Here is a 13585-nt window from a genome sequence, read left to right as displayed (position 1 = left end):
GCTCGAGCTACCAGCGTCGCTTTCACTTTTGATTGGTTCAACTCATAGGAGGGCGGGAACGCTGGGAGCTCTATGAGGACACGATTGGCTTGTTTTCCTGTCGCTCACCGCTCAGTCACGAAGCAGAAGTCTTGCCAGTCACGGGGGCGTGGTACCGCGCATGCGCAGCAATCGGAGAGCCGTTGGGCAAGGCGCCCGGCGCCCTGCTGACGCCACAGGCACGCGCGGCTCTGACGCGCCCTCGCGGAGCTGCCGAAAGCGCTGCCCGGAGCGGGGAGAGCTGGGAGCGGCGGCAGGTCAGTGCCGGCCCCGGGGAGCGGCGGCCGGGCCCGCCCTACGGCGCCGGAGAGGCCCCGCCGGGGTCCCCCCGCCGGGCTGCGCCGTCCCGGAGCCAGCGGCCGTCCCGGGCGGGGACTCACGCGGTGCCGCAAGGGGAAACGGCCGGGCGCCCCCTCCCCTCCCCCCGCTCTGCCTCCCAGGGGCCCTGCCGCGGTGGGCAGTGGACACCTGCGGCCCGCGGAGGCCCCCGGCCCGGCGCTCCGTCCCTCCAGTTGTTTTGGGTGCTGCTGGTGGGCCGGGCACGCCGGCGCCGCCCGCCGGAGTCCGTGCTCTCCGCACGTTGTCGGGCTGGGCCGCTGCCCTGGGCCCTGCTGCGCCTTCGGCTCCAAACCACCGTCTGGCTCTCCTCGTGTGCTGTTTATGGGGGTTTTCTTGCTTTTTTTTTTTAGGAGGTACTGCTCGGCCCCTCAAGTCCCTTGTCCTACAGGAGCCTACACAATCAGATGTTTAAAACTCAACACATAAAAGTGGGTAGGGAGTAGGAAGCCATGCAAATAGTATAAGGGGTTCTCTACTTTGCTTGGCTTTAAGGCTTAGTCTGCTGCTATAGTCTAGGAAGTCTGCAATTTGTGAGTTGAAAGAAGCTGCAAGACTATGGGAATCTGAGGAGTAACTGACACTGTAACAAATCTAGGGTGCAGTGAAATGAGTTGGATGTATCAACAACCTGCTGCTGTCAAAGGGACATCTTTAAGCTCATTCCTTTGTGCCACGTTTGCCACTGGCTGAGCCCATACAGTGAAACCATTCAGTTCTCCAGGTTGGCAAAATATTTTCTTTTTGTGCATCAGTTTTCTTCTGGCTTCACAAGCTTGCTGGTTCCCTGAGCAGCAGATGAACATCACATCTCGTGATGGCACTAAGCTGTTAAATGGGTCCAACTGTCGAACTTGTATCATTACAAGTGGCTTAGAATGAATAAGGAAGATAGGCATTCTGAAAAGGGTGTTCAGCAGTACACAGTTAAGGTACATTTTCATGAAACGTAGGTGGTTTAATATTTTTCAGCCATGAAAGGTAGAGTTTATTCTTTCATCTCTTCTCCTGCACTGGCATCCTCTCACATCTGCTGGTTCTGTTGCTCATCAGATGTTTCCACTAGCTGATTAAACTGTTGAAAAACCTAGTGTAAAAAAAAAAAAAGGTATTTTTCTGCCTTTTAGGGATGCAAACTGATGCACAGGAAGGTCTTGTCAGTGCCAGAGCTGGCATGGGAGAGGGCAGAGCCTTGTGCTTGGGAGAAGAGCAAATACCCTTCTGGCAGCAAAAAGAGATGATGGGAGTTTCATTCCTACCTTCCACTTCCTTTAAGATACTATTTATAGCTTGCTTTCACACAGGATGCTTTAGGGAATTCTTCTAAATAAGAAACTACATGAATTAAAGCTAACCTGATATCTTGTTATTTAGTTTCCCAGTTTCTTTATTGCTTACATCCACAGTATATACACTTGTTTGCTACACCCTGGTGCACTAAAACTTTTCTGAACCTAATACTTTCATAAATCTTTGTCTGTCTTCTTTCTGGAATTCCTGAAAGTCAGACAATACCACTCACATCATCTATCATGATGAGAAGTGTGGTGTTCCATGTCTCATTGAATCCAGGATATGAAAAACAATTACTGCTTTCTTCCTGTCAGAAACTTAACAAGGAATGCTGGGGTTAAGCCCGCTGTACTTCAGTGTAATCATGACTTCTTAGGCTTGATATTTGTGAGAAATGCTCTTACTTTTTTTTTTCCTTTAAAAAAAACCCCAAAACCTTACAACTTCATCATGTGAGGGCCAATGCTGAGATGTCTCCAAAATGACATTCTTCTGCTGGTATACATTCAAATCGGAGTGTAAATTGTAAGAGTTTCTGATGTCTGTGGTTAAAATGTTCTAGTGGCTTCACATTACAATTAAGTGAATTTAACATCTTTGCCACCATGTGGGGAAAGCTCACTCTTCTACATCCTTAGCCATGCTTTCTTCTCTCTGCTTTGCATAGGCTCTAGTCTGGTAATATAAATGATTCAGTTCTCAAACATTTCCCCCTTGCCCTCCCTCTAAAATACCCTACTTTTTTGGCATGTTAGTTTTTCACTTTTTATCAACTTGATTCACCTTGTTACGTGAATAGGCAACTGTCAAAATTAGCACAGAATGGTGGGGGTTGTGGCTGAAGGCTGGAAAGGAAAATAAAGACTTCTTTATGGGAGGGAGGGTATAATTCGACTTTAAGCTATAACAGGAAACTGTACCTTCACTATTCTAGCCACTAAGTTTGGCCTTCCATAAAAAGTGTGCTCCAGTTTTTTCTACAGCTCCAACTGTAAATAGTTTGTTAATGCTAATGTGCATTTGAAGTACTTCTGAATATTAAATCTGTTTGTATACATGCACATAGGTAATGCTTAAATTTACTGACATCTTGCTATTTTTTATGTCAGGTTTAGATTGTGAATGTGATTGAGAATTACATCCTGAGCCTGCATTACTCAATTTCTGCCTTGCATGGTCAGACCTTGTAGCCTTATCATGTGTAGTTCCATATATTTTTACTTGTGAAATTAGGTGAATATGTCCTAATTTCAGACAGGCCCTTCAGCTTTTCTGTGTGCAGCTGCAGCACAGCTGTTCATCTTTAGTGAAGAAAACCCTTTGATACCTGTGGCCTCTTGGTTTCAGTTTATTGAATGCCAACAAGAAGGTAGTGAAAGCTGATTGCTCTTTTCTCCTTTAATACTTCAGGGCAGGTCTTGCAATGAAAATACATGATTTCTCATCAAGATATAGCACAGGAGGAAGGCTGAGCTGCAATGTTCCTGAAGTCTCCAGGGAATGGAATTCAGTAAGCTTTTGATAAAATGCCAGAGGACTTTGGGTTTGCAACTGGTGTGGGATAAAGGCAGTTCTGGATAACGGGCATGTTGCACAGATCATCCGCTCAGTACAGAGAAAGGTGAAAAAAAGCAGACTTGAAAATGGAAGGTTCTTTTCCATTTTCTGGAAAGGATGGTAGTGTCTGAGGTTACATTGTACAGATGTTTAAAATCTTCATGGCATGTTTTCCCACTGTAGTTCTGAAATTTGTGCCTTCCCTCCATGTACTCAGGAAGATTCAGAATTGCTCCTCTCAGCTTAACATCATAATCGTCTGGAAGATGGAATTTTAAATTTTATTAGAGTGAGAGACTACAAAACTAGGATCTGGTGTTTGCAAGTGACTGCTGGAGTGGGATATGGTATACACTGGCTCCTGGAAGCCTGTCGTACTTGCCACATTTATAGGTAAGGGACTCTCTTCTTACAATCCGATTTTAATTTTTCCTGAAGAAACTGTGTCAGTGGTGTAAGCAAGTAAATTTTTTTGCCTTTTTTAAAAATCTTATGGCAGAAGCCTGCAGAAACGTTTTCCAAACAAATCAGCAAAACCTGGTCTCAAAGATTTAGTGAAAAAGAGCTCTAACAATGTAAATTAGATGTGGAGAAAAATAGGAAGCACCTTTCCAAATGTCAACAGTATGTCTGATAGACCAAGGTTCCCAGCCAACCTTGCAACTCCAAGTTTTCCTCCAAAAGAGATCTGGTGTGTTATAAAGGGTTTGTATACCCAAATTAATCTGAAGAGCAGTCTGCTACCTTTTTCAAGATCCCGCTTTTAAAATGTTTACTTTGTCAAATATATGAACAGTGAGACTTCATTAAATTTTTTGAGGTAAAATTACAAGTGGAATTAATATAAGCCTCAAAGTTGTATGTTAAAACAAAGTGATGTTCCTTTGCAGTATTGGATAAAAATTCAGGTTAATTCACGGCTGACTTACATACTCATAACTTGTAGATGAAACTAGAACTACAAGTTTCTAGGTATCAACTTTTTAGCACTTTTTGTCAATTGTCTCAGCTTTAGTCAGGAAAAAAAACAGATCCAACACCTTTAGCAGAATTCCTGTTCAAGTTTGCAAAAGAGTTCTTGAAATCTTTGTACATAGAGAAGAAGAGTTCAGTTGTTTTGATGTTGCATCAGGAAAGTCCTGACCAGTGGACAAGTTTGCTCTGTTGAATTTCTGCCTTCTACATGGTCTTTGGTTCCATCATACTGAATGATTTTTTTGTGCTCACTTGCTCTCCTCTTGATTTCCTTTCTGACATGTCTAGTTATGCTCAAGACCTACACCTCATGCATTTTACTCAACCTGAGGTATGATCTCCATTTTGCAGACTGTACCCTGAGTTTCTTCACCCAACAGATCTGATTGTATTGTGTAACTGTAGGTCTCCCCAGTGTTGTCTTTTATAGCTACGTCAATATTTATTCTTACATTTAGAGCAATTTTTTTAAAAAAACAAATGTGTATTTAGGGTTGCAGTCCGACTGTGATAGCGTAGACAGATGTACTTTCCTCCTATACCCATAACACTGAATTGTATTCACATAATTACCCAGAACAATTCCCCAACAGCTGTCTCTTTTAATAAAGCCCATGTTTAAATTTTGAAATTTTTCTTTTGGGTGTTTCTGAATATCATCCTGTCCAGCGTGCTTTATTATTGGTGCTGTAGGTGCTTACTGTGTAGTGCTGTATCTTGGCCATTGTTTTTCTTTTTTTTTTTTTCCCCTACAACGTCCCTTGATGTTCATACATTATTAAGGTGAGTACAGACATTATTATGAAACAGATGCACGTCCATTAAAACCTTGTTAGGAGATGTTATAATATTTCTTTGCACACATAATTAATTCAGGCTTGACTTACTGCTTCGATGGAAGGTGAAATCACTGCTCAAGGATGCAATGGTAAAGTCCCCTGCTTTTGAATTTCAAACGGATATTCTTGTGGCACCAGATTTCAACTTGTGAGCTGGATGACTGTCTTTCTTGCCTGGTGAAAGGTAGTAAGGATTTGCAGCTCATTCTTCATGGGCCAGATGTCAGCTTCTCCTAGAGAAACAATTTGTTAGACCCTGGCCTGGTGAGTTCTGGCAGTGGTATATGCTTGCTCTTGTGCCATCGTTCTGTATCACGTAGCTTACGTGAGAACATGATTATCAAGAATGCTGTTGTAAAATATGCCCTTCATCCAACCATACAGATCTTGTTTGAGCCTTTGCTTTTGATCAGTTTGGCATTAGGCCTCAATGTAATATAAAAACTGGTGTTTGCTGAACATGTGTCCGTGCTCAATTTTAGAGCTAAGTTAGTTGTGTTCAGCATTGTTGACTTTCATGTAGCAAAACTTGACAAGGGTGTTCTTTGGTGGCTTTATTTCTTCTTTTTTTTTTCTCTCTTAAAGCTGACCCTAGTCACTTGGTTGTCTCACCCAAAGGCTGTCTTCTGCAGGATTTAGAATTTAATCAGTGTTAATCAACTTTTTAAAGTGGAGATTAATGGCAAAGAATGGTTTGTGGTGTTTTCAGAATGCTTGTATTTCCGTATATCCACACCTGGAAGAAAACCAGTGTTACACTCAAGATGCCCACTATTACCTGAGGACATGGAAGATTTGGACATAACTAAAAATCTCCAGTAGAGGAGAGGAAATAATGGTGTAAAAACTCCTGGTCCCACTAGATGAAAAAAATATTTTCTAGTGATTGACACTAAAAAATATTATTAAATCTCTTAACTATTGCTGAAAACCAAGGGAAAAATATATATTCTTACAGGTGGTTTTATTTATTGGTCTCTTGTAGGTCTCAGTTTAAGCTGCTTGAGTGCATTATTCAGGAAATTGTACCTTAAACCTGTTTTGAAAGTGGCTGTGGAAATCTGCAGCTGTCTTATCAATGAGATTCTTGCAGAGAAAATGCTTTCGATCAGCTCTCAGATGAGGTATCCAGAGTGAGAAGTGCTTAAAAAACACTTTTCTCCTTTTTTTGTTACAACTAATGTTCTGAAGGTCACTGTGCCCACTGCAAGTTGCATCACCAAGTTTTTCTGCAAGGAATTTTTAGGGGACAGTGAGTTGGTGAGGAGAGAAGTTTATTTTGTTTGTTTTTGAGATCAGCACTTAACAACCTTTTGACTTTCAAAATTTGACTTTTAAAATCTCTTCTGGGGTGCCAGGTTTTATTTAAAATTGATCTTTACATTAATGTTATACTGTGCTTAAACTCTGAATAAGATTTAATCAATTTGAATAAATAAAGGCTTCTGGCCAGCTTCTGCATTGACATTGTTTTATAGTATCAGTATGTTGCTGACAGATTCAGTCAAAAGCAAGATTTATCTTTAAGTGACTGAAAGAGTGTAAAAATACCAACAGAATGAAATTGATTTTCAAGGAGAATGTCCTGTGATGGTGTTCAGATTGGGTCTAACTTAGAGATTCAAAAATACTGTATGGCTAACTCATGATGGGCCATCCTTTACTGCTAATGCTTTTACCTTTAACGCAAAACTCTATAAAACTGTACTTTGTGTGAGATAAATCATTATGTATCTGGCATGCAAAAGAAAGCTAACTGACTCTAGAAGTACTTGTTTCAAGGCTAATTCATGCAGTGATAAACATATTTTAATTTTATTTCCTTGAAGGGAAGCTGGAGCTGGACATCCAAGCATTGTTTTCTGTAAGCTATTCTCAGCCTGCACATCAGCAGTCAACAAATGTTCAGTTCATTTCAATTTGAGCACTGTGGATACCATTTGGCCCTAACTTAGAGAAAAAGAAAAGCTCAAGCAGGGAAGCATTTTGAAAGAAAAGAATGAAGGTAGTTTTTTTCTTACCAAAAGGCAGAAAAGCCAGGACAGTCTTAATTTACTTACTGTTAAGCTCTACAATCCACAGCCTAATTGCTTTGCAGTTGCACTGGCCTTAACCCTTGAGAGGAACACACCTCCTCAGCTGTAGAAGAGGGTAGGGGTTGGAGAGAAGTAAAGCTTCAGTGGGTAATGTTGCTTAAAGTTTTTTGAGAGGGCAGTGTTTCTCATACCAAAAAAAAAAAAATCCATATCCAATCCATTTATCTGTGATAAATGATCACAGATTTTTGAGTAGTCTGAGCTGATGGAAGTGGGACATCAGCTGCTTGGTTACATGTAGAGCTTGGTGATTTCAGGGGAATGTCTTAGTGTGGGGACCATAGAAAAGTTCTGTAATGGTGTTTGTCAAAAAGGATTTTACAGGTTTTATGATAGTGATGAAGAAAATAGGATACCTGTCCAGATCCTTTCTTCTGCTGTCACTCTTCTCTTTCCTTTATTTGAGACCTGAATGCTGGGGAGGTGCATATACAGTGTGTGAAACATGTAATGGAAGTGAAAATTGAGATTGCCAGGGTTTTACTGTTTATAATAATAGTTCACAGATAAAAATTGCTTAGCAATGATGAACAAACAGAAATTAAGATGTGGGGTTTTTCCTCAGTTGAAAAAACCTTTTGCTTAAGAAATGGTTATTCATATCCTAAACTAGCATAGAAGTCTCATATTGAAAAAGACTATTCAAAGTTTTATTTGAAGGTAACGGGAAGTACAGCCGCCTGAATGGGTATTTCAAAAGCACCTATAATACTTCTTGCTTATCTTGAACCTTTCATACATCGAAATCCAAGTGCATTATGAGTGGAGGGGAATTTTTTTATTGTCTACAGACGTATAGGCTTGAAAGAGTGGAGGGAAAATGCACAAAACCACCCTGTGAAATGACAGTAATCCTTTGCTTTGTGCCTTATGGAGTTGCTTCCTTTTTTCTCTCCACTGGACAAAACTGGCTGCTTCAGTAGAGTCACTGCTGTTAGTTGTTTTCTGAGGTTTGATTTTTGGCTATGTCTGTGGCAGAGGTGACAATATGAGGAATTCCTTGCATGATATGAGGCTATATGTGATCCTGTCTGTGTCACAGAAGCATGTAATTGTCATGACCATTTGTGCCATTTGATGTTAAGGTGAAGAAAAATGAAGTGAAAATACAGTATTTCTTTAGAAATTATTGTCTTGTCACAGCACAGTAAGTTGTGATAAGTAACTCAAAAGATACTTCATGGAATACTTTTTTCTTTTTAAACACATTGTCTCTTCATGTTCACTGGGTCTTGATTTTTACTTCATTTATTGTGCTGTGTTATCCATGAGCTTCTAAGGCCTGAATGTGAGACACTTTAAATGAAGGATCAGTCCTTTGGAAGGACCTATTTGCTCATCTAAGATAAAGGCTGAAGCAGTCTGTGATGTAGGAGTTGGTAGTGGTAACAGTTTTCATGCTGCAGTCGGTTGACTGAGGTCTATTTATCAGAAAGTAAGGAAAAAGTCTATCTGTTCTCATTGTGCAGCTGGGAGCTTTTGCTTGAATGCATACTAGTCTGTACTAGCAAGCTGTCCTCATATAATATCTCTGCCCAGTGATGTCTGAGGAGTAGAAGCAGGCAGGGCTACTTACAATGTGGTCACGTGACATCAGCTGGGGCCATAAGACTACTCCACTCCTGGGCTGTCTTAGGACCTTTCTTGCTGTAGCCTTTTTCTGCTTTTCCCAAGCTACAAGTCTCAGCTGATCATGAAGCTGTCTACTGGAGCTCAGCTTGAAGACAGCTTTCGTATTCCAGCTCTGTTGGCTGTGACTGAGTAGAAATGAAATCTGCTGTATGTTATGGTACCAATTTCTTGTGTGCTTTTTTTAAGTTTTGCATAATTTTGTTTTGAATGAGAGGTACCATTTCCTAATTCTACTTCTGTAGCATTGGCATTATTAACACCTAAGGAGACAGTACAGGGCTTGGGAAAGAGAAATGGAAAACACCCCATCCTTTTCATAAGCTCTAAGTGAGATAAATCAAAACTTCTGAAGTCAGAAGACTAGCTAAGAATCCCTCTGCCTTTTTTCATTGCAGTATACATGAAACTCAAGATCTGAACCTGCTATGACTGACCCAGACGTCCTCACTGAGGTCCCAGCAGCTCTCAAACGCCTTGCCAAATACGTGGTGCGTGGCTTTTATGGCATTGAACATGCTTTGGCTCTGGACATTCTCATCAGGAACCCCTGCGTGAAGGAAGAGGACATGTTAGAGCTCCTTAAGTTTGATAGGAAGCAGTTGCGGGCTGTCCTCAACACCCTCAAGGGTGACAAGTTCATCAAATGCAGGATGAGGGTAGAGACGGCTCCAGATGGCAAAACCACCCGTCATAACTACTACTTCATCAACTACCGCCTTCTGGTTAATGTGGTGAAGTACAAGCTGGACCACATGAGGAGGAGGATTGAGACGGATGAAAGAGACTCCACCAATCGTGCCTCTTTTAAATGCCCCATTTGCTTCAGCACTTTCACAGACTTGGAGGCCAACCAGCTGTTTGACCCTAGGACAGGTAAGAGTATGGGTAACAGAATGCTCTTGCTCTCTCCTTTGTCTGTAAGTGCTGGACTTTAAGGAAACAGAGTCTTAGGAGAATTCTCCTGAGTTCGGCCGGAGCTAGAGGGCACTCTGTTTCTGCAGGTGGTAAATGTTTGAGCAAAATACAGAAGTAATGTATGCAGAGTTATACAGTCTGTACAGGCAAATAGCAGTGTTGGTAAAATGCTTGAGAGACAAGCAGTAGAGCAATGGAGGTCTTATCGCGATCAAATTCAAGGGTAAATAAGGCAGTCTGTTCTTGTTGGAAGCTGACAGTTTTTCAGTATAACCTGGTCTTGCCTGTAAACTGTGTGACTTACTGGTAGTTTGCAGAGAGGGCATATGTATAGTTGACTTTGGTATGCAAAATATTTTTAATTTGGAGATGGTCATGCAAAGAGTGAGTTGTTACCATTTAATTTTCTTCTAGCCAGTTCATTATACTGCACAACCTTGTTTCCCCAGTGTAAAGCAGTCTCATGAAAGTTAAAAGAAATTAATTACAGATTTGTCTGTGGTTGGGAGTAAACAAGATTCTTTTTGAAGTGTGCGTCTCAGTCTCCGTGGAGGTGCATATCTGTCTCATGCATACGAAATAAGAATCTTTTCTGGGTGTCATTGTCTACAGGGGCAGTCCAAATACTTTGTGCTTCTGTGCCAGGGAAGAAAAGGAAGAACACCTGCACCTGATGAGATCCTATTTTGCTAGTCTAATCTGGGATTATTTTGGGGGGAAGGCAGGGAGCAGGGGTTGGGTGTTAGGCTTCCACCTTCTGAATTAGTTTCTTTACTTTTTAATTTTTTCTTCTGAATTCTTTGTCCTGATCTTACTTTTCCACAAAAATAAAAGAGCAAAAGTCAGGAGAGCTCTCAGAAACATTGGAGTGTGGTGCTTTGTGTCAGTTATCATAGTAAGAAACGGTAAAAATTCACTGTTTAGTGGTATTGAAGCTTTTAATCTAAAGTTACTGATGTCTAATCTGCTTTGGAGAAGGGCAAACACCCAACAAATGTTCAGCCTTTCACTCTTTCCTGCCTCCAAAGATCAAGAGCTGTGAAACTCCTTTTGCTTGAACAACCATGAAAATAATGTTTAGTGCTAGAGACGCAGAATCCACTAAGTCAGGTAACAGTCATTGCTGTAATCCAGCACAGCTCTCTGAGTAGAAGTTACTCCCTCATGGAGCACTAAAACCAGCGATGCCAGCACAGGTTTTCTATACTCACCACTGAGTATAGAAACTACACATGCTCTCTACAGTAATGATAATCTGTGGCAGCTACAGTCGTGGGTGTCAGGCTGAAGGGGAATAGTGCTTTTGCAGTTTGCTTCAGTAAGGAGAGAGTAGAGAACCTGTGCAGAGAACGAACATGATGGGGAGTGTGAGACACATCCCAAGGGGACCTGTAACACTTTGCAGGTGAATCCTCCCGGCCTGTGTGGGCAGTGAGTTCCAAGAGCAAAGAACTTGCTGTCAAGGAGATGCAGAAGACAATAATGCCGGGATTCGGCTTCGACAGCAAAGCCTGTGCTCCAGGAACTGATGAGGTCAACCAGGGTTTGTCTGAAGTACAAGCACTGGCTGCCTTCACAATGTGAAATCATTCACTGGCACACAGAGCGTTTTGCAGTTTTGCTGATGGAAGGAAAGGTTGAGTGCTGTTTTCCCACCAATTCCCAGCAGTCGGTTTCTGCCAGTATTGATGCAAATAACAAGATGGCCAGTTTACCTTCACTTACTTTCAGTAAGAACATAACTGTCTAGAATTTATGTATATTCAGTTTCTCCTTATAGAATTTTAAGTCAATGATAGCTTCATTTAGATAGTGCATGATGATACTGTTGTTTCTCAAGAGCTTTTACATGGAATACCAGTTTGGGTAGGGCTCTCCAGTTACTGCTTAAGAAGGTCTCATACTGTCTCCAGACCATGAGATAGCTGCTTGTTTCCATTCTGGGTAAATAAGTGGGCAATTTTGTTTGGTTTTTTAGTGAGAATGGCTGCTTTATATTGCAGTGGATTGTGTTGTCTGCATATGTTTCCTGCTCCTCGGGAATTCCGTATTAGAAGAGAACTGAGACACCTTTGGGTCTCTCACAGAGGGAGCTCATGAGGACAAGGCATGTAGAGGAACAAGGTGTGTTAGGCATCCTTTTCCCAGGATGTCTTTAGCCCTTATCAGGTCTGTACATAAACCTCTCCCACTCATTGAAACTCATGGCAGTACAACTGCTGAAGGGTAGCTGAAAGCCATATGAATTTCAGTCACGGTTGACCTGAACTGCACCTGGACTGTAGCCATGTTGATAAAATTTTGTGAATTAAAAGGTCTGTGGGGCCGAAGTCTCTAAGTCCATGGAGCAGGTAGAGCATGGAAGGCATCCTCTGCACTAGTCTAGACCAAGCTGCACTTAAATTGGCAATCTGTTGTTAAAAGGCATCCTGTTTCACTGTCTGCTTTTTGTCCTTGTCACTCAGAGATGGGGACAGTTTAGATGTCCTGTGTTTTCTTCTGCTTTGCTTTCCTCTTCCCTAGTTACAATTCAAATGCAAACTCTGCGCAATTGTTGTAGAATGAAAGGGTTAGAAGAGGAGGTTATTGCTCTTGCCCTTCCTTATCCGTGATGGTGAGGAGGTTTCCAGAATCTCTCCATGACTGTAGTCATGTATTGCAATTTGTGAATTAAGAGTGCTTGTGAGGAGCCTGTCCATAAGTTGGATCTGTAGTGCTCTTTAGTTTTTACCATAGCATCTGTATCTGTCTCTTGGCTTAAGCAGAGGTCTTTTTCTTATAGGTTACCAGCTGTCAAATGGAGGCTTTTTTTAGCGCTGTGCTTTACTCCATTTGTGAATAATTTTTAAATAAACTGAGGTGTTTATTTTTTCATCAGAAGATGTGATTATTGGTGTTTTTGGAAGGTGGAAATGTGTCTGCTGAGAAAAAATAATTGATAGTAAGAAGAGTATGTTTTCAGGGCACACAGGTATAGGTGTGCTTTGGTTGCTGTTCATCCAATTAATTTGGAAAAATATTTTTGAAGAGAGTAGCAAGTTTGCCACTAAGGTAATTTTAAATGTAGATTGTAAATGGTATAAATGTTACTTTGAGAGTGTAATCTCTCTGTTTTTAAAAGTATTATATGATTTTTCTCCATCCCTTTTTCTGCCATTAAACTTCTCAACCCAAAAAAGCTCCAAAAACTTACTATGCTGTCAAATGTTGAACAAGTGGTACTTGTAGGAAGTTCAAGGCCAGAAATGTTAAAGAAACTGTCAGATGGTGAAAGTCAAGGTGATGAAAAAAATAGAGTTCTGCTACTTCTTCAGCTCACAAAGGGATCTTTTGAAAGTGAAAAGAAAAGAAAAGAAAAGAAACATGTTGTGTTGGAGGAATCACTTGGTTGTATGACCAGTGAGTGCCTGCTAGCCCTAAGCATGGTGTGCCCAGGCCATGAGTTTTAGCCCCATCTGTTCTAAATGAAGAGCTTGAACAGATCTCCCAATATCACACTTTCTCCTTAGTGGCAGTTTTTAGTGTTGCCTCCAAAGAAGCAGTATCAGTGACTTCTGCTTTTAGAGGCAAACAGCTTGCACACAGCCTGCTTTTATTTTGCAAAAGTTTGCTGTGGAAACTTGTAGCAAAGCTAAGAACTTTCTGATCCAAGAGGTCGCAGATTTGCGGTTTGCCTATTGACCTGGCAGTGCCTTTGACGGGAATTGGTGCCGGCTAGGTTGTTACAGGCTGAGTGGACAGTTGTTACCCCCTTTTGTGAGCGTTTTGAGATCTACAGAAAGAAAAACACTAATGCTGTATGAATGAAAAGTGTTACTTCTAGCCTTGTGTTTCAGATGGGATGACTGAGAAAGGAAAAAGATTGTAGTTTTCCTAGAAGATCCTAATATAAGCACTTGAAAT

The 13585-nt window shown here is 41.3% G+C and overlaps 1 protein-coding gene across 4 annotated transcripts in view; it reads left to right on the top strand.

The window, feature by feature from the left end:
- Positions 1-172: 172 nt before the first annotated feature.
- Positions 173-13585, top strand: part of GTF2E1 (general transcription factor IIE subunit 1) — a 55290-nt gene continuing 41877 nt past the window's right edge. The window contains exons 1-4 of one of the 4 annotated variants that reach the window (XM_072881320.1): positions 173-296; positions 3079-3178; positions 3443-3618; positions 9163-9640. In XM_072881320.1, coding sequence (XP_072737421.1) covers positions 9193-9640 — 448 coding nt within the window. In that variant the 5' untranslated portion in view covers positions 173-296; positions 3079-3178; positions 3443-3618; positions 9163-9192. Of the gene's footprint in view, positions 297-3078; positions 3290-3442; positions 3619-9162; positions 9641-13585 lie in introns of all 4 variants that reach the window. The other 3 variants (XM_072881329.1, XM_072881338.1, XM_072881312.1) reach the window with 3 other exon arrangements.

This window comes from Ciconia boyciana, chromosome 1 (assembly GCF_034638445.1).
Source record: "Ciconia boyciana chromosome 1, ASM3463844v1, whole genome shotgun sequence".
Classification (NCBI taxonomy): domain Eukaryota; kingdom Metazoa; phylum Chordata; class Aves; order Ciconiiformes; family Ciconiidae; genus Ciconia; species Ciconia boyciana.
This window is presented reverse-complemented; position numbering and strand designations above follow the sequence as displayed.